The sequence below is a fragment of the Trachurus trachurus genome, assembly GCF_905171665.1.
Source record: "Trachurus trachurus genome assembly, chromosome: 18".
NCBI classification, from domain to species: Eukaryota; Metazoa; Chordata; class Actinopteri; order Carangiformes; family Carangidae; genus Trachurus; species Trachurus trachurus.
This window is the reverse complement of record NC_139909.1, coordinates 26798458-26821023: the sequence shown is the minus strand read 5'-3', so window position 1 is coordinate 26821023 and position 22566 is coordinate 26798458. Positions and strand designations below refer to the sequence as shown.

At 43.0% G+C, this 22566-nt stretch overlaps 1 protein-coding gene across 3 annotated transcripts in view; it reads right to left on the bottom strand.

Moving 5' to 3' along the window:
- Nucleotides 1-244: 244 nt before the first annotated feature.
- The window catches only part of adamtsl3 (ADAMTS-like 3), a 114772-nt gene continuing 92450 nt past the window's right edge, over nt 245-22566 (bottom strand). For 2 of the 3 annotated variants that reach the window (XM_083993003.1, XM_083993005.1), the window contains 17 exons: nt 22373-22511; nt 22200-22250; nt 21486-21690; nt 20376-20523; nt 20183-20267; nt 14802-15121; nt 12182-12311; nt 9005-9215; nt 8738-8917; nt 8010-8163; nt 6822-7824; nt 6572-6699; nt 4550-4649; nt 4236-4440; nt 3096-3205; nt 2789-3009; nt 245-2209 (listed from right to left, as the gene is read on the bottom strand). In XM_083993003.1, coding sequence (XP_083849129.1) covers nt 2100-2209; nt 2789-3009; nt 3096-3205; nt 4236-4440; nt 4550-4649; nt 6572-6699; nt 6822-7824; nt 8010-8163; nt 8738-8917; nt 9005-9215; nt 12182-12311; nt 14802-15121; nt 20183-20267; nt 20376-20523; nt 21486-21690; nt 22200-22250; nt 22373-22511 — 3500 coding nt within the window. In that variant the 3' untranslated portion in view covers nt 245-2099. The remainder of the gene's footprint in view (nt 2210-2788; nt 3010-3095; nt 3206-4235; nt 4441-4549; nt 4650-6571; nt 6700-6821; nt 7825-8009; nt 8164-8737; nt 8918-9004; nt 9216-12181; nt 12312-14801; nt 15122-20182; nt 20268-20375; nt 20524-21485; nt 21691-22199; nt 22251-22372; nt 22512-22566) is intronic. The other variant, XM_083993004.1, reaches the window with a different exon arrangement.

The following is a 22566-nucleotide window of genomic DNA, read 5'->3' as shown; positions in this document are numbered from 1 at the left end:
CTGGGAGAGAAATGTATTCCCAGACTGATGTGCTCAGGTCAGGACATTTGTCAGTGATCCCAGTCCCAGAACATACACACTGTCATGCATTGCACACTCATCTGCAAATGACAGGCACACTGAGATTGACAGCCTGACCTACTTTAATCGAGATCAGATCAGATTTTTGTTTAAAAAAGAATAAATAAATAAGGAGCGATAATGACAATACACAGATTATGAAAGGAATGTATTTGGTTTTATTTAATGATAAACCAGGCATGAGCAGACAGCAACACATCACGTCACCAGCAGAGGGTCCCCATTGCATGCACATCAAATACTACCAGCTGTTGGGAAATGAATACTTAAAACCCACCCCTGTAATTATTTACAAAAAGTATGCACAAGAACACACAATGAAATAAATAGTTAAAAGACAAGACAAATATCTACATAAGTTAAGAGCAAGTAACATGTTGATGATGTTTTCCTCTCATAAAATCAAATAATCACACCTCAATGAAAGGCCAAGTAGTCTCCTAAAGCACGGGTATGTGTGGTGCTTGATGATGAAGCATTGTTTAAACCCAGGATATAATATCAAAAAGTGCAAACCCACTGCAATAATGTAATTGTGGTACATTAATTATGATCTTTAAAAAGTTTCCAACTATTTTTTTTCCTATATCCAAATATGACACAAAGGTCATGTTTACATATTTTAAGCTCAACTCACACTGAAATCTGTCCTAAGAAGAAAACTTACATAAGAACTTTATGTACTGAAATGTAATTGTTTTTTTTCTCCCTACAATATCAAACTAGAGCAAAAAATATGATTTGTAACGTGCTGTAACGTTGCAAAGTGGTTAAGAGACATTGAAACAAATATCTTTACAAGAAATATCAAAATCAAGAAGACAACATGTATAGACAATGTAACCTTACAAACTAGATACAAAAACTCTACAAGCCATGTTCTTAACAAAGACTTGGATGAGTTGAGTGCAAAATCTCCAAAAAAACAAAACAAAAATAAAACTGACTTGCTTCAGTCATACACCTCCATTAGTGCAACCCATGCGAGATAAATCTTTGTCCTACTTTCTATTCTGCCAAAAATGCAGGAAAAACATCTGCGATCCTAATTCCTTTCCTCTTTAAATGACTTGACCAATCTCTGCTGTCAACACGTGCTAATTAATGACCCAAAATGGTAGCACAGATCATGATCTATTTCCCAGGTGGCTAATACCAAATGTATACCTTTTATTAAATACTAGGCTTTTTAGTCATGTTAGCTATTTCCCATTTGTATACAGCACTATGCTGTATTTCAGTCTGAAACAAGAGTATACCCACACCGCATTAATAAAAGCTCATTTAGTATCTAAACTATGTAACAATACTGTTTTGAGAGACCATTGCAATAAAGGCAAACACACAACTATCCAGTGGTTATCACAAACTCAGCGGTCTACCCAGAATCCCCGGGCAGCAGGTTCAAAAGTGTATTTCTCTATTGTATGCTAATGCTATTGCATGCTAGTTGCATGATAATGTGCACCCTATTTGAGACGTCGAGGCGGTGCTACAGTAGAACATGGTGGCTCCTCTCTCTTTTTTTTGAAAACCCTGAAACAACAGCTCATTGCATTAATGCAGACAGGTCTTGTGTAACGCCTCTTTATGAGAGTTTCCTGTTATGCAACCATGCAGTCACCACAAGTCTCTATTACTCACAATGGAAATGTGTCTACCTCACTTTTGCATAATTTAGGAAAGTTGTTGAAAATGAACTTCAGATTTAAAAAAAAAAAAAAAAAAAAAAAAAAAAGGTAAAGTAAAGCTGAAGCCTTCATTAACAGACACGTCACTCCTCTCAAAACAATACTTTCTAATTCAAACCCACACATGACATCTTTGAGGAAAGTACATCACAGCCACTCCAGGTATGACCGTCCACACATTCCTCTACTCTCTGGTATCCCCAGCCCACACCGTTCATCCAAGACAGTCGTTGGCGTTAGGATGGGGCATAGAGGTTCTCAAGTCTCTGTTGGCACCTTCCCTGACCTATCCAGGTTGTCCACAGCCCTCATCTCACTCCCCCCGGCTCAGGTGTTTCGGCAGGAGTGACAGCAGCGACTCTTAAACTGGGGCAGCGGGCAGAGCTCCAGCTGTCGGACCTTCTCACAGTACCTTGTGCTGTCTCGACACTCTCCTGCTGGAATACACAGAGAAACTACACTACTACACATACTCGCTGTAGGCCTAATCATTTTCCAAGACAGAGCACTGTGAGTGGAAACACCATGGGTTAAGCTATTACATTAAATGAAAAATGAAAACCAAAACCACAAAAAGTTTCCTAGCGAAGCCCTTTTCAGTTTTATGTAAAGAGGATTTCAGATATCCAAATATAAAGCAGGTAAGTGGAATTTTCCAAGGTAATTTTTCAGCGCTTTGAGTACCACAAGTGAAAAGCGTATCCTCAAATCTCTGCACATGAAACTGAAACTATGTACACAGTGGATTTTTACACTCCCATTAAGGGAATCTAGGTTATTCTTTAAAATAATCTATTTAGGACAAGACCACAGAAATATTCTATCAATGTCTTTGTGTCATAGGCTGGGACTGACAGCAAAAATAGTGTGAAGGTTAGTTTTCCACCTCTAAAAATAATATGCTCCTCAGGGGAAATTTACACATGAATCATCATCAACGCAGTTCTCAATAACAAAGTGAAGATCGCTTTCAAATCTTCAAGTCTTTCTTTCACAGTGCTCCAACGGTTTCTCACCTCTTCCACAGGACAAAATATTACAGCGCTGCCAGCTGGGGGGGCGCGGCCTCCACATGCAGTGGTGTTCGCGCGTGGCCTTGCCGGTCCGGCGGTGCGCACACGTCACCTGGCGCGACTGGAAGCCGTGGCGACCGCAGGTGGCGGTGCACTGAGTCCACGGCCCCACGCGCCAGTGGAGAGCGCAGCCGTCTGTGGAGCAGTTCTTTAGAGAGCTGGGCCTGAAAACACACACACACACACATCAGACATCGATGTCGGTGCTACGTCGACAGTCACTGGCTCACATGGTGAGGTCTTGATTTACCTGTGGAGTCCGCTGCACATCCTGTAGGGCACTTTAGTACCGTTTGTGATCTGGCAGTAAACGTGGCGGTGCTGTGTGGCCAGACTGGGACCTACACACTGACCGTGACACTACAGGAGGAAAGAATGGATGAAAGTTACAAGCAAGTTGAACTGAAAAACAAAAATACTGTCCTACTGTGTGTTTTCCCAAGATTTAGATGTAAAACACATGAGCTACACATTTAGTTGCCTCTGTGAAGTAGAAGTTAAGTAGTAGTTTTAAAGACTAAGCACTTTTTACTCAAATGTTCAATAAACCTGGAAGTGCTTCGGAGTAACACAGCAAAAAGCTTAAAGGGATAGTTACACATTTTGGCAAATTGGCCCATTGTCATAATTTTTAGGAGTAGGTTCGTTACCTATAATTGTCGGTGCAAGCTATTTTTAGAACGGCGGAGCAGAGCCGCAGGCTGCTCAGAGCTACGCTACGGAGGCTCATGGAATTTCTTGGTTTCCCTCATCAAACTCATCAAATACACAATCCAACAACTCCAAAACGCTCTGGTGGACAAGTTGTGACCTGCACATTCACCACGCTATGAGATAATAACAGAACGTTATGGCAATGGGCCAATTTGCCAAAATGTTGAACTATCGCTTTAATAATGTGATAAAACAAAGGGAAAAATTCAAAGTTTTTTTTATTTATAGGTTATCATGCCATTATTTTACTGGTCTGGCCCACTTGAGAGCAGATTGCGCTGTTTGTTTTCGAGGTAAATTCAGAGACTGCTTGCAGAAAAACTGCCCCTGACGGGAACACGCATCAGTGGTTTTGCATGAATTTACCTCTGAAACAACTCTTGTAACGTTCTGTTATTATCTCATAGCAAATGTGCAGGTCACAACTTGTCTGTTTTGGAGTTGTTGGATTGTGTATTGATGAGGGAAACAAAGAAATCCCATGAGCCTCCGTAGCGTAGCTCTGAGCAGCTCACAGCTCTGCTCCTACATTCTAAAAATAGCTTGCACCAACAATTAAACGTAACAAACCTACTTCTAAAACTATAGCGATTATGGCAATGGGCCAATTGGCAAAATGTTGAATTATCCCTTTAATTTTACACCCAATGTTTGGCTCCAATATAAATGAACTTACCGGCCCCCAAGAGGTGGTGGCCCATCTGGCACAGGGCAGGAGGTTGCATAACCGGCTGTCAAGGGGTCTCCTGCCGGTGCTCAGGCAGTACTGGCTCTCCACCTCTCTGGACCGGCCCTCAGGACCCCTCATGCAGCGGACAGCCCTGGTCTGGGACCCTCCCCCACAAGTGGCTGAGCAGGGCGACCAAGGATCCATTCTCCACCTAATGCCACCACAGAAGAACAAGTAAACAGTGTCTGAGAAAACTTTTTTCAGTCACCCTAAAATGATGATCATCTCAGCAGAACATCCATGTAGTAGCAGCACGGTACCTGAGGGAACAGCCTTGTCCAAGGCACAGCTCTGCTGTTTGGCTGCTGTTTCTCCTCTCAGAGCAAACTCCCAGACTGCTACAACTTCTCCCTTTGCCACCTGAAAGTGCAGCAAAGAAAACACATTGTTGTCGTTATGGATACTAGCAGAAGTCACAACAGGGGAGGATCGTACCATGTACCACTGACAGTATTCAGCAATTGTGTCTTTTTATTCATCAGGAATCAGGTAGTCGACATACTCAACAGAGTTCCTGTCTTACTGGAGCGGTCCTAAATAAGTCAGTGAAAATGCTGAAGATAATAACAACTCCCGTAAGAGAAATAAATCCACGACTGAGGAAAACAGTTTAGCTGTAATGAAATGACTAGAATGTGTTAAAGCCTGTTAAACATTACCACAAATTACTGGATGTCTCAATATGTTTCCAGTTACAGTCCCTGCAGCTCCAAGCTTCTTCCTCTACCTTATTGACAGGGTCATGGTTGGAACAGGCAGGCGGATTGTCCTTGTTCCAAAATAATGAGCTTCTCACAAACTTGGGAAAGAGCTCTATTTACAGTTCCCCTTCCCCTTCCCATTCTTTAGATTTCAGAGGTACACCCATCAGACACGGCCTTTAAATGACTCTTGAGTTAAAAATATTTTTTGAAAAAATGCAGTTTGAATATTTCTCAGCACTTTTAAGTCTCTTTATCCTTTCCATTTAGATTAGGCGAGTGGGGTGCACCCACTTAATCTCCTTTGAAACACTGCCTGGAACCTCTAATTGTTGTCGTATGGGGCTGAAAAGTGCTGGAGCATCAGGAAAGCCGCAGTGGAGGTGCTCTGACGACGCAGCAAGCTTGTGAATTACTGCGCTCGGAGGAGACGAAGGACAGAGCAGCACATAGGTGACCCGGGCTGTGGCACGCTCCAGACATTCCCCATCACTGACTCAGCCAGCAGAAGCTTACTCTATCTGTATTTGTGTCTGTGGTTGTGCCGGGGTGTGCGTGTTTCTCAGCTGAGAAGAATGCTTTCCCAGAATCTCAAAGTCTGAACCACAGAAGAACAACACAAATTACTGTAAACTGGACTACATGACAGTATATTAGGACAAACTCGACTTGACATTGGGGTGAGTACTGACTATATAATTTGTATGTGTAGCTACAAAAACACTTTTCAGCAAACTCGCAGTAATGTCTTCATAATCTGCTCGTTATGGAGCCACACCGAAGCTGTATCGCACTTAAGGAAGCTGCCAGGCCACTGCACACAGTCAGACTGGCTGTTTCCTCCTGTTGTCTGTATTAATACTGAGCCCAGTTAACCACCTCCTGGCTGCAGCTCCATAACTCACACCAGAGTGGTATCAACCTTCTCATCCAACTCTCAGCAAGTGAATAAGCATATTTCCCAAAAGGATATTTAGAGCTACTGTAATATATCTAAATATCTGCATTTTTTATTATATTTTGCACACCTTTAATGACAACTTCAGCATCATCACTGCCTATGAATCGCTTCATAGAGAGAGTAAACTACTTTCTCTTTTTGCCAAACAAGTGCGATGTGGTAGAAAACAACAGTAAATGCTATAGTCCTCCTACAAAAACGAGCCATACGTATTATTAATAAGGTTGGTTGCTATGAACATACGAATACACTGTTTATGAAATCCCCTGTTATGAAATTTAATGACTTGGTTTATTATAAAATAATGCAAAAAGTTAAAGTTAAAGTTACTCCCTGTCTGTGTACAAAGGTTTTTCTCAATACATGAGTCCAAATATAATTTGCGAGGTGTTTGTGTGTGTGTGTTGTTTTTGTTGTACAAAAAGCTAGAAGTGTTAAACTATGGAATGACGCTAACCTGGATTTACGAATGTGTAGTTCATTTCTGGTTTTCAAAAAAATGGTATTTAGGGCAATTTTTAAAGGCTACAAATGTTAATGTTTGTTTTTGTTTTTTTTTTGGTTTCCCCGCTTTTTTGTGTGCAAACATACTCTCAAAGTTGTGTGCTCATGGATTTTACCTGTAATTTGCAGCCAAGATGAAAGAGTTGTAGACCCCAGACGGTTCCTGGCCGTGCAGGTGTACAAACCCTCGTCCGCTTTGCTTGGAGACTGAATCTGAAGTGAGCCGCTGGGCAACAGGCCTACTCTGCCAACACAAAGACAAAATAACCACTGAATCTGAGAGTTGTATCAAAAAAAAAACCCCACTCAGCTGTAATTTTGTTGATGTCTTTTGCACAGACAGCCACATTGAAGTGCAGTTCTAACCTGCTGCTGAACATCAACTCTTTCCCGTTCTTCGTCCATGTTAGGGACGGTTCGGGGTTTCCCAGCGCCTCGCACCTCAACTCCAAACTAGCAACCGGTTTCTGCAGCAAAGCCGGCACTCCGACGTGAAGTATCATTTCGGACGACGACGCCGATCCGACCTTCCTGGGCCGCTGGATCATCACCGGGTTCCTGGGCCTGGTGGTGAGGACTTTGGGTTTGTAAAGAAGCGGCCCTTGCGTGGACGCCTCGGCGCTTTCTGGAGGGTGAAGAGTAGAGTCATTGCTTTCACCTTGCGTCATGGTGAGCTCACTGAGCAACTGAGCGATGAGTTGTTCCTCCCGAGCTCCTCCGAGGCCTTCAGAGAGGTTGTGCATGATCTCATCTAGCCTGTGGGTATCAGCAATGAGAACCACCGGGCTGGAAAACTCCACACTTGCTCTCTCATCCTCCAGGGTCGACCTGTTCTTTTCACTGGAGTGTGGTTTACCAGTAATGTCTTTTTCATCTTGGACCGAGCCTTTGAGCAGAAGCAAACGCTCGACGACGCTGTCATATCGGTTGAGGGAGATGGGCAGCTCCTGAAATCTCTCTCCCGTCGAGGCCACATCTGGCTGCCCGACCTTTTGTTGTCGATCTGTGAGGAGCCACGACTCTGGAACGGAGAGCTTCTGCTTGCTGCCAATAATCTGTAGGACAAAATGTTCTTGTGCTTGGCCCGCGACGCAAGTGTAAATTCCAATATCAGACGCACGAACCTGCTGGATCTTCACATATCCCTGTGGCGTTATGGAGAGGTGCGGGCGGCCCAGCAGAGGCCTCCCTTCCTTCAGCCATCGAATGTGGCCTTTGCGGAAGTGGCGCGTCGGGCAGCGAAGGACAACGGTCGTCCAAGGCAGGAGATAGCCATAGCCGCCCACTAACAACTGTAACTTTTTGCCCTTCCTCCACTGGATATAGACCTTCCTCTGGGCCAGTATGGTGGGTTCAGGCTTGATAGAATCTGGGGATGAAATGAATAGAACAGACGAATGGCTTAATATATTTCTTATACTGCATTTTTAATTTTCCATCCATTTCCACTGACCCAGCTGGGATATGGGATGTGCTTCTTGCTTTATATTAAATCTTTCTGTCAATCTCAACTCTCTTGGAAATACAAATGAACTTAACAGAGGGGTTTCTTACTCTCACAGAGCCGGAGCGAGCACGACCGGATTCTGGTGGGCCGAGCGGTGAGGGAACAGTTCTTGGGGTCTAAGGTCCAGTATCGCCCATCCCCCCTCTGTTTCCTGCAGATGGCCTGGAGGGTCTGGATGCCATTTCCACAGGTCACAGAACACTGGACAGATAATATTTAAGACACAAAATGATCGATTAGGATTGTACATGATCGATTTTTCTTTTTTTAAATGTGTTCCAGCCAGGGTCATTTCATGACTTTTGCAGATAAACACACCAAAACACAACACTTTCTTATTCCCGGGTTACAATAAAGTAAACAAAACAAACTAAAAACATAACAAACAAAGTTTGAATCCAACATTTTTTGCATTAATAAAAAGAGTTTGTGAGCCATGAATTACTTTTGTCATAACTTGTGATTGTTATTTCTTTTAGCATTTTCTTGAATTGGAATATTTGTACAGGTCTTGAGATCATTACATTGAGAATTCCACAAATTGACTCCAACTACAGAGATCCACATCTGTTTTAAAGTTGTTCGTGCAAACTGGAGTTTCAAATGGAATTTCCTCCTGTGTTCTTCATCCTCCGAGCTAAAAGCAAAGAGTTTTTGTAGGTTTTCTGGTAATATTCTATGTTTTGGTTCATACATTACAGCCAATGTTTCAACTAAATCTTTGAGTTTCAGTATTCCTGATCTGTTGAGACAATCTGTTTTATTTGAGGTCTACCTGTGACCAGTCAGTGGTGACCCAGTGAGGTGGGCAGTCTCTCTTCACACAGGGCTCCTGGTTTGCGGGGCTCTTGGAGGGGCAGAAGGTGTCGGGCAGCTCCAGGATGCTGCCATCTGCCAGCCGCTGTTTGCACAGGACCTGCCTCCTCTGAACTCCCCCACCACAGCTCTGGGAGCACTGCAGGGACAAAAAAACACCAACGCTCTAGATGTTTCAGACAAACTGCTGAGGCCTGGCATTTAGAGTGGGTGAACTTCCTTTTACCTGTGCCCACGCGCTGGTGTCCCACATAGGAGGACAGTCGAAGCGGTTGCAGGCTTGGACGGGACTGGGCTTGGGATTTTGACAGTCTTCATCCCTCAGGACCTCGGTCCTGTTGCTGTCCCGGGAGGGTCTGTGGGTGCAGGCCACGGAGCGGGTCATCAGACCCACCCCACAGGTCGCAGAGCACGAACTCCACTCACCTGTTTCCCACCTGTCAACACAGCAGTTATCACTAAACCATATCATTCTCAATGATTGTTGATCATCTACTAAATCTTAACCCTTACAGATGTTTTTGTTATGTTATTTAACTTCTCTCCTATCATGATATCATGTTAATTTCAAACAATAAAATTAATTAATTAACCCTTTACAGGCCGGTTTCTGTGATGTACACTCATTTCTTTACAAAAACAGCCCAAAAATGAGATATTTTCCAATTAGAGATGGATTTTCTTTTCATGATTATAACTGTCTGAGGTCAGACAATGTTTATGGAAAATATCAGTTTTTATGCATTTTTACTTTTTTTGTAGTGTTAGATTTAAGTTAAAACTCATTGATTTTTTACTTAAATCTAACAACAATCTAACCATTTTGCTATAGCATGGTTGTAGCCAAAATGCCGCTCAATAATGTAACAGGCGAGGACTCAACACGTCCTCGCAGGGTGTAAGGGTTAATAATGTACTAAATCACATGTTCTTTAGTTCTTTGCGCAGATATTAAGTTGATTTCCTTAAACCAGTTCAACACTGGGTTATAGTTCCTCTACTGAATCTGACTTGTATTTGCTTGTTAATGATACAGATGGATTAGTTTTAAATTCAAAGACGTGGATCGTGACAGAGCCTGACTGATCGCCATTCTTCATTCTTTGCGTGTACATCTGTGTAACCTATTCTCCAACATATAAAGGAGTGTAGTCAGAGAGTCAGAGTACTTGAAGTTTTTTTTTTCAATCCCAAGAGAGGACACATTTGCAGTCTTATGAATGTGTAAGTTCATGAAAGTGAAATTCATGAAAGTGAACACGAGTGAAAACAAAAAGAGTGATTCATAGGGCTGAGTCCTGATACATTAAGGCTCAGAGATATTTGAGATTTCCCTCTGGCATTTACTTCTTCACCCACATTTTCCCAAATACCTACATGGCCCAATATTCATGCTGTTGTCGGACACAGTTTCAGACCCGGTGATCAATCCAGCATCAAAGATACCTTGGCATTTTTATTCTAATCTTGAAACTAAAGTGGCATGTGTCTGCTCGGTCGCTACGACTTTAAAGACACCTAATGGTTTTGGCTTCGACCAAGATGGCAGCGATTTTACTTTTAACTTGACAGATTAGGTGATATTTCAAATCTATTCGTATTTACTCAGGGGTCCAGGGACTGAGGAGAATTGGGAATGAAGCTTGTTTCTGGAGCGGTGCTATACCCAAAGCCAAATCTTATGGCTGCTTCCCCTCAGAGGGAACAGTATCCAAAGAGTGTAGCTTAATATGGGAGGGTGAGGAGGCCTCAGGGAGGTAGTAAAGGGCCAAAGGAAATACGTCCAATACAGCGTTTGTTGTGCCTGAAAACAAGACTCAAGGCCTGGAAAAACAGTCAAGGGCAGGCTGCAAGCCTCAGAGTTTTCAGAGTGGAGTGTGAGTGGTGGGACACCGACACTGCACACGGTGTTAACTTGAAACGTGTGGCCTACCGCGAAATCCACTCACCGTTTAGCCACGGCTCACATATTTTAAACAACATGGTATTATGCTGTTTAATTCTGATGAATCCTGTGTGCTTGTTTTACAAACAAAAAAAAAAGTAGTTAACATTTACAATTCCACCTCTGGAATTCAACACTGCTCATCCGCTGTTTTCCAGACTGACGTCCACTGGATGATGGGTGGATGAACTGGAGAGAGCACAAAACTAGGACTAAAATTTCTTTTGAAGAACATGTTACTTACTGTAGCACGTCATTGTTGTTGCATTTCTTTTAACTTTTTGTTTCTTTCAACTTTTAATTTAGTATGAATGCTCAGAGGTTTCCTGTTTCCAGGGATGATTCACAATCGTTTTAGTGAAATCCTCACTTATCAAGTTAATAACTTCATACCACAGGAAACTTTCTCCACTTTTATCAGCCACAAGGTTTCTCTAAAGCTCCTGACCAGATCCATAAATTTCCATCACATGCATAAAAGAACTAATTGCTTATCCATTGAATTTTCATGACCACTCATAATGACTTCTGGATGAATCTGTATGTTTTCAGTGGCTGTCGGACATTTCTCCAACTGCAAGTAATTGAATAACATTCAGTAAACGTATTCATCATTTCAGCTTCCCAGTCCTATCAACTTAAGACAAACTTGATATTTTTTATCCTCCTCACTAATGTGCACAATTTGTCATTATGACGTGTAGTCGTGCTGTTAGTATAAAAGAGCCAAGTGGAGGTGTTGTTGTGTTAGGCCTCCTCCATGTTCACTCAACAGCACCAAAAGATAATCCTGAAAAGTTCTTCCTAGGACAGTTTGACATCTGAGCTGAGCTGGTATCACCGCCACCGACATCTGATCTGCACTGTGTCTGATCCTGACCAGGCTCCACACGCCGTCTCTCTGCCTTCATTTCCTGTCCTCAGCGATACGGCCATCCATCTCTGTCCTCCTGCCTCCGTATCTCTTGAACAGAAGTGGCCTAAATGGCGATTTAATTGGTCTAAGTGGTTTAAGCTGAGATGGATAATGAGGCGGATTAGAAGGATTTAAAAATCTTTTGTACACAAGCAGTTTTTAGGAGAGATTAATTGATTCAGCTGGAGTGATGTGTGTTTTTTGATCCGAGTCTGAGAGCTAAGTGGTTTCAGGTGCAGGACCCAGGGTGCATCAGGGCTCTAGAAAATGGTGCACGAATGTCCCAACCTCTTAGAATTGCATATTTTGCTGGGTTGCAGTCTTAGCAAACCCACAGAGCGCACAGCCAGATTTTAGTCCTGCTTTTAATTAATATTTTCTCCGTGGATGCAGCCAAACCCCCTTTTTCCGAAAACACATTTCCTCTTGGTTTTTTTATGGCATCCATCAATCAAGTCTATTTTATTGTTCATGCGTAAACAATTTAAACAAATGATGTGGAGGTCTGATTTGTGTGTGTTTTTTTGTTGTTGTTGCCGTACCTGGGTGGGCAGGGCTGAGTCTTGCAGTCCTGGAGGAGCTGCGGGGGTCGACGGGAGCTCACACACAGGCTCTGGTCTGCTGCCTCCCTGGTCTGCTTGTTCAGGCAGATCACCACAGCCTCCTGCACACCTGGGGTTACACAGCAGCAAAGTGGAAAGAGGAGATGAACAAAGAACCACCAGCAGACGTAGTGTTCATACATACATGCTTGCCGTCTCCTTTTCTTCTTAGGACGATGCAAACACACACTGTTCTTGTTAGGCATCCCTTATTCACATATTATCACATTCACACACATATGGAACATAGAAAATTGCAAGCAGACACTACACTGAAGCATCCCAGACATTAGATTCCTCAATAACAGCAAGCAGTGGCTGTATCTGATGGGGCACAATGAGAACAGAGTACAGATCAGAGCAATGTGGCAGCTGCCTAAACCTGTGGATAAACTTTAAAGGGATAGTTCAACATTTTGGCAAATTGGCCCATTGCCATAATTTCTATAGTTATAGCAGTAGGTTCGTTACCTTTAATTGTCGGTGCAAGCTGTTTTTAGAACAGCGGAGCAGAGCTGTGAGCTGCTCAGATCTACACTATGGAGGCTCATGGGATTTCTTGGTTTCCCTCATCAAACTCATCAAATACACAATCCAACAACTCCAAAACACGCTCATGGACAAGTTGTGACCTACACATTCACCAAGCTATGGGATAATAACAGAACGTTACGAGACTGAGTTGTTTTCAAGGTAAATTCATGCAAAACCACTGATGCGCATTCCCGTTGGTGGCGGTTTTTCATCAAGCAGTCTCTGCATCGAAAACAACTGCAGGTCACAACTTGTCCACCAGAGCGTTTTGGAGTTGTTGGATTGTGTATTTGATGAGTTTGATGAGGGAAACCAAGAAATCCCATGAGCTTCCATAGCGTAGCTCTGAGCAGCTCGTGGCTCTGCGCCGCCGTTCTAATAATAGCTTGCACCAACAATTAACGGTAACGAACCTACTGCTACAGTATGACTATAGGGGTTATGGCAATGGGCCAATTTGCCAAAATGTTGAACTATCCCTTTAAGGGTGTGATGTCAGGTCATGTTAAAAGCAACAAAATATAAATCTTGGAGTCTGCTTCCAATGTTGGGGACAATAACAGTGAGGCAAGGCACTTCAAACGCCACAGTGGTGTGATGGTCCACAGGAGCGCAGCCCTCAGGGTGTGTGTATGTATGTGTGTGTGTGTGTGTGACACCCGATACCGGCCTGTAATCATCCCTGCCTGGGGAGTTTGTTGGGTTTGGGCGAGCGCACATACACACAGACGACGACGACGAAAGACCTACGCCCATGTGCAGAAATTAAGTTACACATGAACACTCAGAGCAGACATTAACACCCCGACGCAGATCGCAGGCGTACATGTTTGGATGTGGAGGTGGGGAGATTAAAGTGGGCCTCAATGAATGTTGGCAGGATGTTTAGGAAAGCTGTCTCTGTCTGCCGCCGCGCTCGCTTCTGCTGCGAGAGCCACTGACGTATGACCTTTAGGGCTAAACAGATGGTATTCCATCTATTATCATCCAACATCATATAACCTACTTCAAAGCCTGTAACGGCTTTAGTCATCCACTGACATAACATCATGGGTTACTGCGGTGACTTTTCTCATTCTTCTTAAATATAGAAACTGGGACAAACTCAATAACGGTGATGGAGGGAGGTTCACTCTCAGGATTTAGGCCGCATGCAAACTGAGGAATATTCATTTGTGGGTTTAATGGAGGATTGTGTGGGATAATGTGTGCTGAAATGCAACAAAATAAGCATCACCATAAGAAGCTGAAACATTATGCTTTGGTTTAAGTCTTAATACCTGCAAAACTAATGAGATTCCCCTTCGCTCTGATGCTTAGTAAATGTTAGCATGTTGATATGATAAGGCAGGGGTGTCAACCTCATTTTTAGTTTAGGGGTCACAAACAGCACAATCTGCTCTCAAGTGGGATGAACCAGTAAAATAATAGCATGATAACCTTTAAATAAAAATAACTTTGAATTTTTCCCTTTGTTTTATCACATTATTAAAGGGATAGTTCAACATTTTAGCAAATTGGCCCATTGCCATAATGTCCTGTTAATCTCATAGCGTGGTGAATGTGCAGGTCACAACTTGTCCACCAGAGCGTTTTGGAGTTGTTGGATTGTGTATTTGATGAGTTTGATGAAGGAAATCAAGAAATCCCATTAGCCTCTGTAGTGTAACTCTGAGCAGCCTGCGTCTCTGCTCCGCTGTTCTAAAAATAGTTTGCACTGACAATTAAAGGTAACAAAACTACTCCTAGGACTATAGGGACCCCAGGAAGACTAGCCTAGCGCTTGTGCGTCAAAATGTTGAACTATCCCTTTAAGATGTTTTCAGTAAATGAACTATCCTTTTACAAAATCTGAAATTTCTTGATAAAAAATAAGCAATTTCAAATTTTCACACTTGGCAAATTCATCCTGAGGGCCGGATTGGACCCTCTGCTGGGCCAGTTTGGGCCCAGGGGCCACACGTTTGACATCCCTGTGCTAAGGTATATCAGTACTCTGATACTAGATGGAAGCAGGGACTCATACCTCCGCCACAACTCTCCGAACACTCCGTAAACCCTTCATATTCCCAGTCGTGCAGCTCTTCTCTTTCAGGTGTCTCGCTCTCCTCCTCCTCTTCCTCTTCCTCTCCCTCCATTTTGCCTCCTTCTCCCTGGCCCAACACCCCGGAGCACGGGGTGCGATAGCAGGGCTGCCTCGTCGCCGGTTTGACCCCCTCGCACTCGTCGTCGGGCAGGTCAGCGACGGTCTGGGAGAAGGACAGCAGCACCTGGCACTTGACGGTCCGTTGCTGGGTTCCGGCGCCGCAGGTCCTGCTGCAGGGCTGCCAGGGACCCGGGATGAAGCTGCAGCGGAGAGATCCATCACAGACCAACATATTCAAATAAACAGCATACAGTTCATTCAGGAAGTATCCATCACGTACCTATACAAACAAGCTTAGGAATGTCGATCCCGTCTGATTTGATAAAGACTGCAGTGTTAGAAAGCAGTTTTGATAGCAAGGCCTTTAGCGTTCCACCTGTGTATAGACTTCAGGCATCTGCAGTTAAATAAACTCACTCAGGACTTTGTATTTATCCCGCTGTAGTTAATTGAACAGCTGTGAAGACTTAGGATCAGCCATTCACGGATAAAACGGCTTTCATGCACATCCTTCCTCATCTCAAAGAATAGATCAGAGAGGGAAATACTTGTAGATCGCTGGTGTTCATGAACGCCCGAAGGCCTGTCAGGGAACTGTCACCCCTTCAATAGCTTTCACAGAGAATAATAACATGTGAGACAAAAAAGACATCTCAATCCCACTTGATCTTCAGATACAATTGATGCTCTCAATGGAAATCGAACTGTCTGGGGATCGCATATGAAAAACCAAAGGCCAAAATTAAAAGCTCTGTTATTGGAAGGATCAAGGAGGGGAAATCTACATCATGCTGTTTTCCAAAAATCTTCCATTGATGTCTAGAGCTGGTGTTTGAGGAGATCTTCGAAGCTGTTTGATGTCAGTCTTGTCTTCATTAACCGATGCAGCAGTGGAGGAATTCTCAAATTCAAATATGGAAATGTGAAGACAGAACAGGGTTTGTGTATGATTATGTGTTGCTATTTGTGTATTGTGACTCATGAAAAGCTGACATTGGGAGCTGAAGGCTGTAGAACACGTTGGAGGACGGAGGCTTCACCCGATTCATCAGATTTGTTCCTTTGTACACAGGTCTGCGTTTTATGATCTTCACTTGTTCTCATTACACCCTGTTACGCATCTGATCATAACTACAGGGTGTTAAATGGCAGACCTGATGTTTGCGCCGTCTAGCAGCTGTCCTGCTCAGGGCTGAGCTCACCATTTCTGCCTTCTCTCAGCTGGGAAAGTTTATGATCTTCAAAAACATCACAACATGTGCAAACACAGCGGTTCGAGCTCAGAAACCACGAGCTGAGTGGACCAGGATCGCTGGATCAAACACTTTCACTGACAAAATCAGTCTTAGCTGAACTGGCCTGAAACATCATCACATCCAGAAATAAAGATGATTACTCAGTGACTGATAGATGACTGTTGAGCAACAGTCTTGTAAACAATGGCTGTATCGGCCTAATTTTGTATGAAACTAAATCAGATCTGTCCAAACAATATGAAATGAATATGAATATGCACATATGAATGGTTATACTACTGCTAGCTTAGAGCAGAGGTCTTCAACAGATGGTCCGTGACACCTAGGGGGCCCACAGAGGTACAGCAGGGGGGTCATCAAATCTTTGGTTGATATTAGACAATTTTTTAAAATATTTTTTCATTTCCACATTAGAACAGCTTGTATACATGATTATTATGCAATTGAAAGACATTGTTGATATTGATATCGGTATCAGTTAAAGGGACATTGTGTAACTTCTCCTGTTATCTATTCACGAAAATCGATTATTTTGTTCAAAAGTCTGTTTTTCATTAATCAGTAATCCCTTTACGTTCAGTGGCAGCGTGACGGTAGGAAACCACGGAAACTCAGCGGAGACACCGGAGCTGTCGGCTCAGGTGGAGGTGGCGTCTGTGAAAAGTCACCGCGGTAACGCAGTGAGGAGGAATGGAGCGTTACACTGATGCTGCATTCACCTGCAGTCGGGCAGACAGCCGTCGCTAACAAACCAGATGTCATTTTAGTCACAGAAGTCCAGAGAAAGCCGGTAAAACGTGGGTCAGGTAAACAATACCACATCGCCATGACAACATATTGTCACGTGTATTGTTTTGCCTCGTGCTGATGGACCACTTGTTTACATAGAGGCTTGTTGATGCCGTTACGTGCAGCGGCTGTCGTCCGTCTGCTGTCTGCCCAATTTCACGTGAATGCAGCATGAAAAATACGATTGAGTTGGTTGCGATCTACAACCGCACCGCTAGATGGGAGTAATTCCTACACAATGTACCTTTAGGTCTGTTTCTTAATGGCAGTGGCACGGCCATGAATATATGAACCTGTGTATTATTTCAATAAATTGGTATTAAATGCACAATAACAAAGTATGTTTATACATCGCACTAGGCCCAGGGTAATATAACACACAATTTTATACAATATACTATATAGTAGGGGGGCTGATAAACATTGAAGACCCCTGACTATGAATGTCTTTTAGCTGATCTGAACAAAGCCATGGGAGTATGGACAATGCATCATTTCCACTTCTACATCATCTACAATAACCTGCCATTGTAGCTCACTTTAATGTCTTAGTCTTTAATCTAATGGTTTTGATATGGTGTCAACTGTAAAAGTAAAAGTTTTATTTTAGCTCATTTGTAATATTCTCATCCCATTTAAATACAATAAATAAATGAGTAAGGGAAGTCAGTGGTTCCAGCCATTGACAGCCATATATATACACCAGAGCCCAGATGTTCCTGTGAGTGACCGTACAGATCACATTTGTTCTCAGTGTGTATGTGTATCGTGAAGGCACCGCTAACATGGCAGCGTGCAGCGGTGCGCAGCATTCCTCCTTGCTTGAGTAGTGTGACCACAACACAAGCACTCCCTGCTGCTTTATAAGATGCCTCAATAAAGAGCTCATAATTACAGCAAACCTGGCTCTTTATGAGCGCTCAAGGACTCATTGTGTTTTGGACAAACAAATGAATCACCGGCAGTTCGACCTTGGAACGGGAACAACAAAAGTCAACAAGCGAACCCGCAGAAATGTTTATCTTCATGCGTAGTTAAAATACATCTGTCAGTTCAAAAACAATCCTGATTTCATTCGCGGAGGGGAAACAGCACAGTTTTGTAATATCCGCCAAAGCTCCATTATAATCATATCAATTAAATTTCCATCAATGGAAATATTTTATTTACTCATGGTTGTGGTGGGATTAAAAAAAAGAAAAATCTTTTGGCCAAGTTATGGGACATGTATGGGTTTAATTTTTCAAGCAGTTGCACAGTGGTGGTTGGGGGCAGTACGGCCTGGCAGTGGAGGTGCAATAAGTCTAACACAGGAATTTCCTTCTCCTTCCTCTCACATCCGTAACCTGGCCCCATATGGTAGGCAGATATTGTTGTTGGCTTATGAATGACTGCATATTATACACACATATTTATGTGCTTTTGGGGGAAAGACATGCTTTTTTTTTTTTTTTCGCATTAGAGCAAAATCATATGTTTTGGCGGTTCTCTCTCTTTCTCTCTTTCTCTCCCCCCATCTTCTGCTCCAAAGATAAGTCAAAGCAACAGATGTTTTGAACTGGCTAACATGGTCGCTAATACAAGTCATGCAAGACACTGGGTAGAGTCCAAGCGTTGTCCATCTTCAGAGGACAGCCTTTATTAGTCAGTTGATATGTGGGACAAGAACATCTGGAACATCTGAGCCCGTGCTGAGGTAATGCTGGTAGCTGGTGACTGAACAGCTCATTTCCCCAAATATGCTTTTTCTCTCTCACATTCAGCTCCCCTGTTACCTGAAATAACCTAATCCAGCAAAACTACCTGACAACGCACATGTTCATTGAATCATCAGAGCACTGGAGGCCTAGTATATTAACCAGGGGTGAATTCATCTTTTCGAGACTAAACCGGTCATGTCGCAGGTGTGAACGTCGCTAAAACTGGTGTCGTAAAAACTCAGAGCCGCAGCTGTACATTCTGACACCGGGTTGACGAAAATGGCAGCTGATGTGAACACAACCACGATTCAGTGGCGGTTTTCTTGGCAGCACTGCGTCCTGTCGACTTCAATTTCACCTCCAGGTAAATCTTGAGCCCTGGACTGTGAAAACTGTTGTTAAAACTCTGTATCTGGGACCTGACTTCTACTCCTTTACCCCTGCAGAGTGACAGTAATCCTTTAAAAGGGGAAATGACTGCTGTAAAAATGTTCCTGATTTTTCTGGGTTGTGCACCTCAGGAGCCGTGCATAGCTTTAGCAGTGCAATACTCACCTCTGACTGTAGAAACCGAGGTTCCAAACAGGTTATGTAAAGTGAGTGACTGATTCAGAGAAAATGGGAAGCCATATAAATACAAAGACTTATACAGCAGCATGCAACCGTTTGGTCAAAATTTCTGTAAACAGTTAAGCAAATGTGAAGATTAAATTATCTCCAAAAGGTATAAAGTTAAACATTAACATTCTTTTGCAATATTTTAAGCAATATCAGTGTATTCTTTTTTGAGTGAAAAGGGGAAACAAAGCAGCAGCCTGCAAGGGTATGGTAAACCCAGGAGACTTGAGCTCTCAAATAACTTTGACTAAGCTTTCAGACAAGTTATTTACTATTTACACACTGTGATAGTTTCCAAAGGGGGGGCTACTAGGTACTAACTATGCAGGGGGCCCAAACCTTTGCTGCGGGCCCTTTTCCTTTTCTGTCATTTTGAAAATGTAAAAGATGAAGAAAAAAAAATGTTTAAAATGTAAAGGCTAATGTGTAACTTTATACCTTTTGGCGATCATTTCATCTTCCATGTGCTCTACTGTTCACATTAACAGAAAGTTTGGTGACACTTTATACTTAGTACACACTATTAAGCATTAGTTAAGAATTAATAAATACTGAATTAATTAATTAATTTATAACACATGAATACTCATTAGTATGTAGTTTATAAATACAGTGAGTGCTTAACCCTAACCCTATGAGTAAAACATTTTTAACTGTGTTTATAAACTACATACTAATGAGTATTCATATGTTATAAATTATGAATTCAGTATTTAATGCTTAACTAATGTTTAATAGTGTGTATTTATTATCAAGTGTTATCGAAAGTTTGACCAGGGGTGCCCAAACTTTTGCATGCCACTGTAGTTCCTATAGACCCATAGTAGAGTTGAAACCAGTGTGATCTTCACAGCATCCCATCCCTTTGTCTATGTGGCTATCATATTATGGTACTTACGTTGGCTCCTCAGTCACTGTGATCTCCTCCTCCAGCTCTATGGCCTGCTTATGCCACACAGGCTTTGCCTCCACTGGGAGTGTATCTACAACAAACAACCCAGAGAAGACAAAGCTTTAACATCACACACTTCTTTATTTATATCAGTAGAAATGTTGGGGGTTAAAAAGTGACACAAAAAAAAGCAGCTGACCAATGGACTTGTAGCAGGGCACGGTCACCAGACACTCCTCCTTGATGTGGGGCTTGGTGGTGGGGTTGCAGCCTCCAGCGTGGAGTCCCCTGTGGTCGATGCATAACACCACCCTGTAGCGCAGACCCTGACCACAGGTCACCGTGCACTGGCGACGACAGCAGATACAATCTATTAAGAACTGATCAACTGATAAGTATTGAGCCGTGTTCCCATGGCCAGCTCTCTGCTTGTGTTCAACAGAAAGCCTTTCGCTAGTGACTTAAAGGGGTTAAAGAAAGAGACCTTCCAAAGCTCACTGCTCAGGGGTGAACTTGGTCTCTCCTCTGCCAAAACAAGCATTTAAAGGCAAAGGAAGAATGTGCAAGGTAAACAGCATCCCAGGATTTTAGGAGGCTACAAATCTGACTCCCAGGGCCTCTACTTGCGCCTGTGTGAGTGGTGAGGTTGAAAAATCCCCATGAGGAAGTCATACGGAGCACCGACTGACTGCAACTCTGTCAAATAAATACGCTAACCAGGACGGTCAGAATGATCCACGTGCAACAGCCTGGACGTGAACAAGCACACACAGTGAGTTAAAGAACTCCATGTGTGCTGCTGACTTTAAGGTTCTTATTAAAGCTTTGTGTGTTTTGGACGGTGCGTTCAAAGGCGAGGGCGGCGTGGGACGCTCGGAGTGGGGTTAGCGAGCGCTCCTCTTAATCACACAGCGAGGTTGTGTTTAAGCTCCAAGCAGTTGCAGGAGTCGCCCTCACACTGAGGACGCTGCTGGACGTCTGAGAGGTGACAGAGTTACAGCTCAGAACGTGGAGCGAATATATTTTTGTTTCCCCCTGTGAGAAAATTAATCATTTTTTTTATTTCTCTTAACCTCAGAGGTTAATTAAGACCCACCGCAGGGAGCTGCAGACGACCAGGACAAATGAACTATTTGCTAATATTTGACTTGCCAGGTGCTAACAGCTGCAGAACACAAAGAAACATCTCTTCACTTTTGGTTACTTTTGTATTTTTAGCTGAGCTTTCTAAACATTTCTCAACACACACACAAAAAAAAACAAAGAAATGAGCTAAATCTGTCCAGACAGAGTCACAAAGAGCACCTACGGGCGACCACTCCTGTGCCAGCCAGGTGGGGCAGTCGAAGGTGTTGCAGGGCTGCAGGATGGCCGTCTTAGGGGAGTAGAGACACTTCCACTCATCGGTGGGAGTGATGGTTCCCTGCATGTCTTCCTCCACGCAGGACACCGAGCGACTCTGGATGCCTCCGCCGCAGGAAGTAGAGCATGCGGTCCAGGGGCTGCTCTCCCATCTGTTATTGTAAAACTTAGACTTAGAGACACTTTATTGATCCCAAAGGAAATTCAAGTATCCAGTAGCACAGACATAGATATAATACAAGGGCATAAAAGAGCAATATACTGTTATACTGTTATTTCATTTCATTGTTTTTTCCTTGGTGCTTTTATGCTGTGTTTTTAATATTTTATGTGCTGTTTTTATGCTGTGTCTTTTGCACTATTATTGTTCTGTGTGTATTTATTTTTCTGTGAGGCGACCTTGAGTACCATGAAAGGCGCCATACAAATAAAATCTATTATTATTATTATTATTAAATCTACACTATAACATCCTTATGAAATTATTACATACATATGTTATGAATAAAATGCTGAAATAGAATAAATAGAGAGAAAAAAGAAAAAACTGTACCAACTTAAATATGCATAATGTGTAAAACTATAAAACTCTGCAAAGGATGAAAGAACTGTGCAAATGTGACATGATCAGGCAGATGTCAGTCAGGAGTTGCATACTTACCGGGGCAGAGGGTGGTAGAGGTCATATGGCATAATCTGCTTGTAGCCATCACTGAAAAGGTCAAACCAATCAAGGAAAGCAGAGTTCAGAAGATACAATCTGCTGTTGACTCATCATAAACTTGGATGAATGTACAGGAAAAATCAAATATCATTAGAGGTCTGGTCTCTAACCTGGCCAGACAAGGCTCCATGTTGCACTCCTGCAGTTTGGGTTTAGGTTTGACGTTCTCTGGGTAATAATGGCAATACTGATCCACAACCACCCGGCCGCTGCGCATGTCAAAGCACTCTGCTGAGGTCAGCTGGTAACCTGTGGACGAGACAACGTCAGATATCGCCCCCCCCAACAAAGCAACAGAAACTGA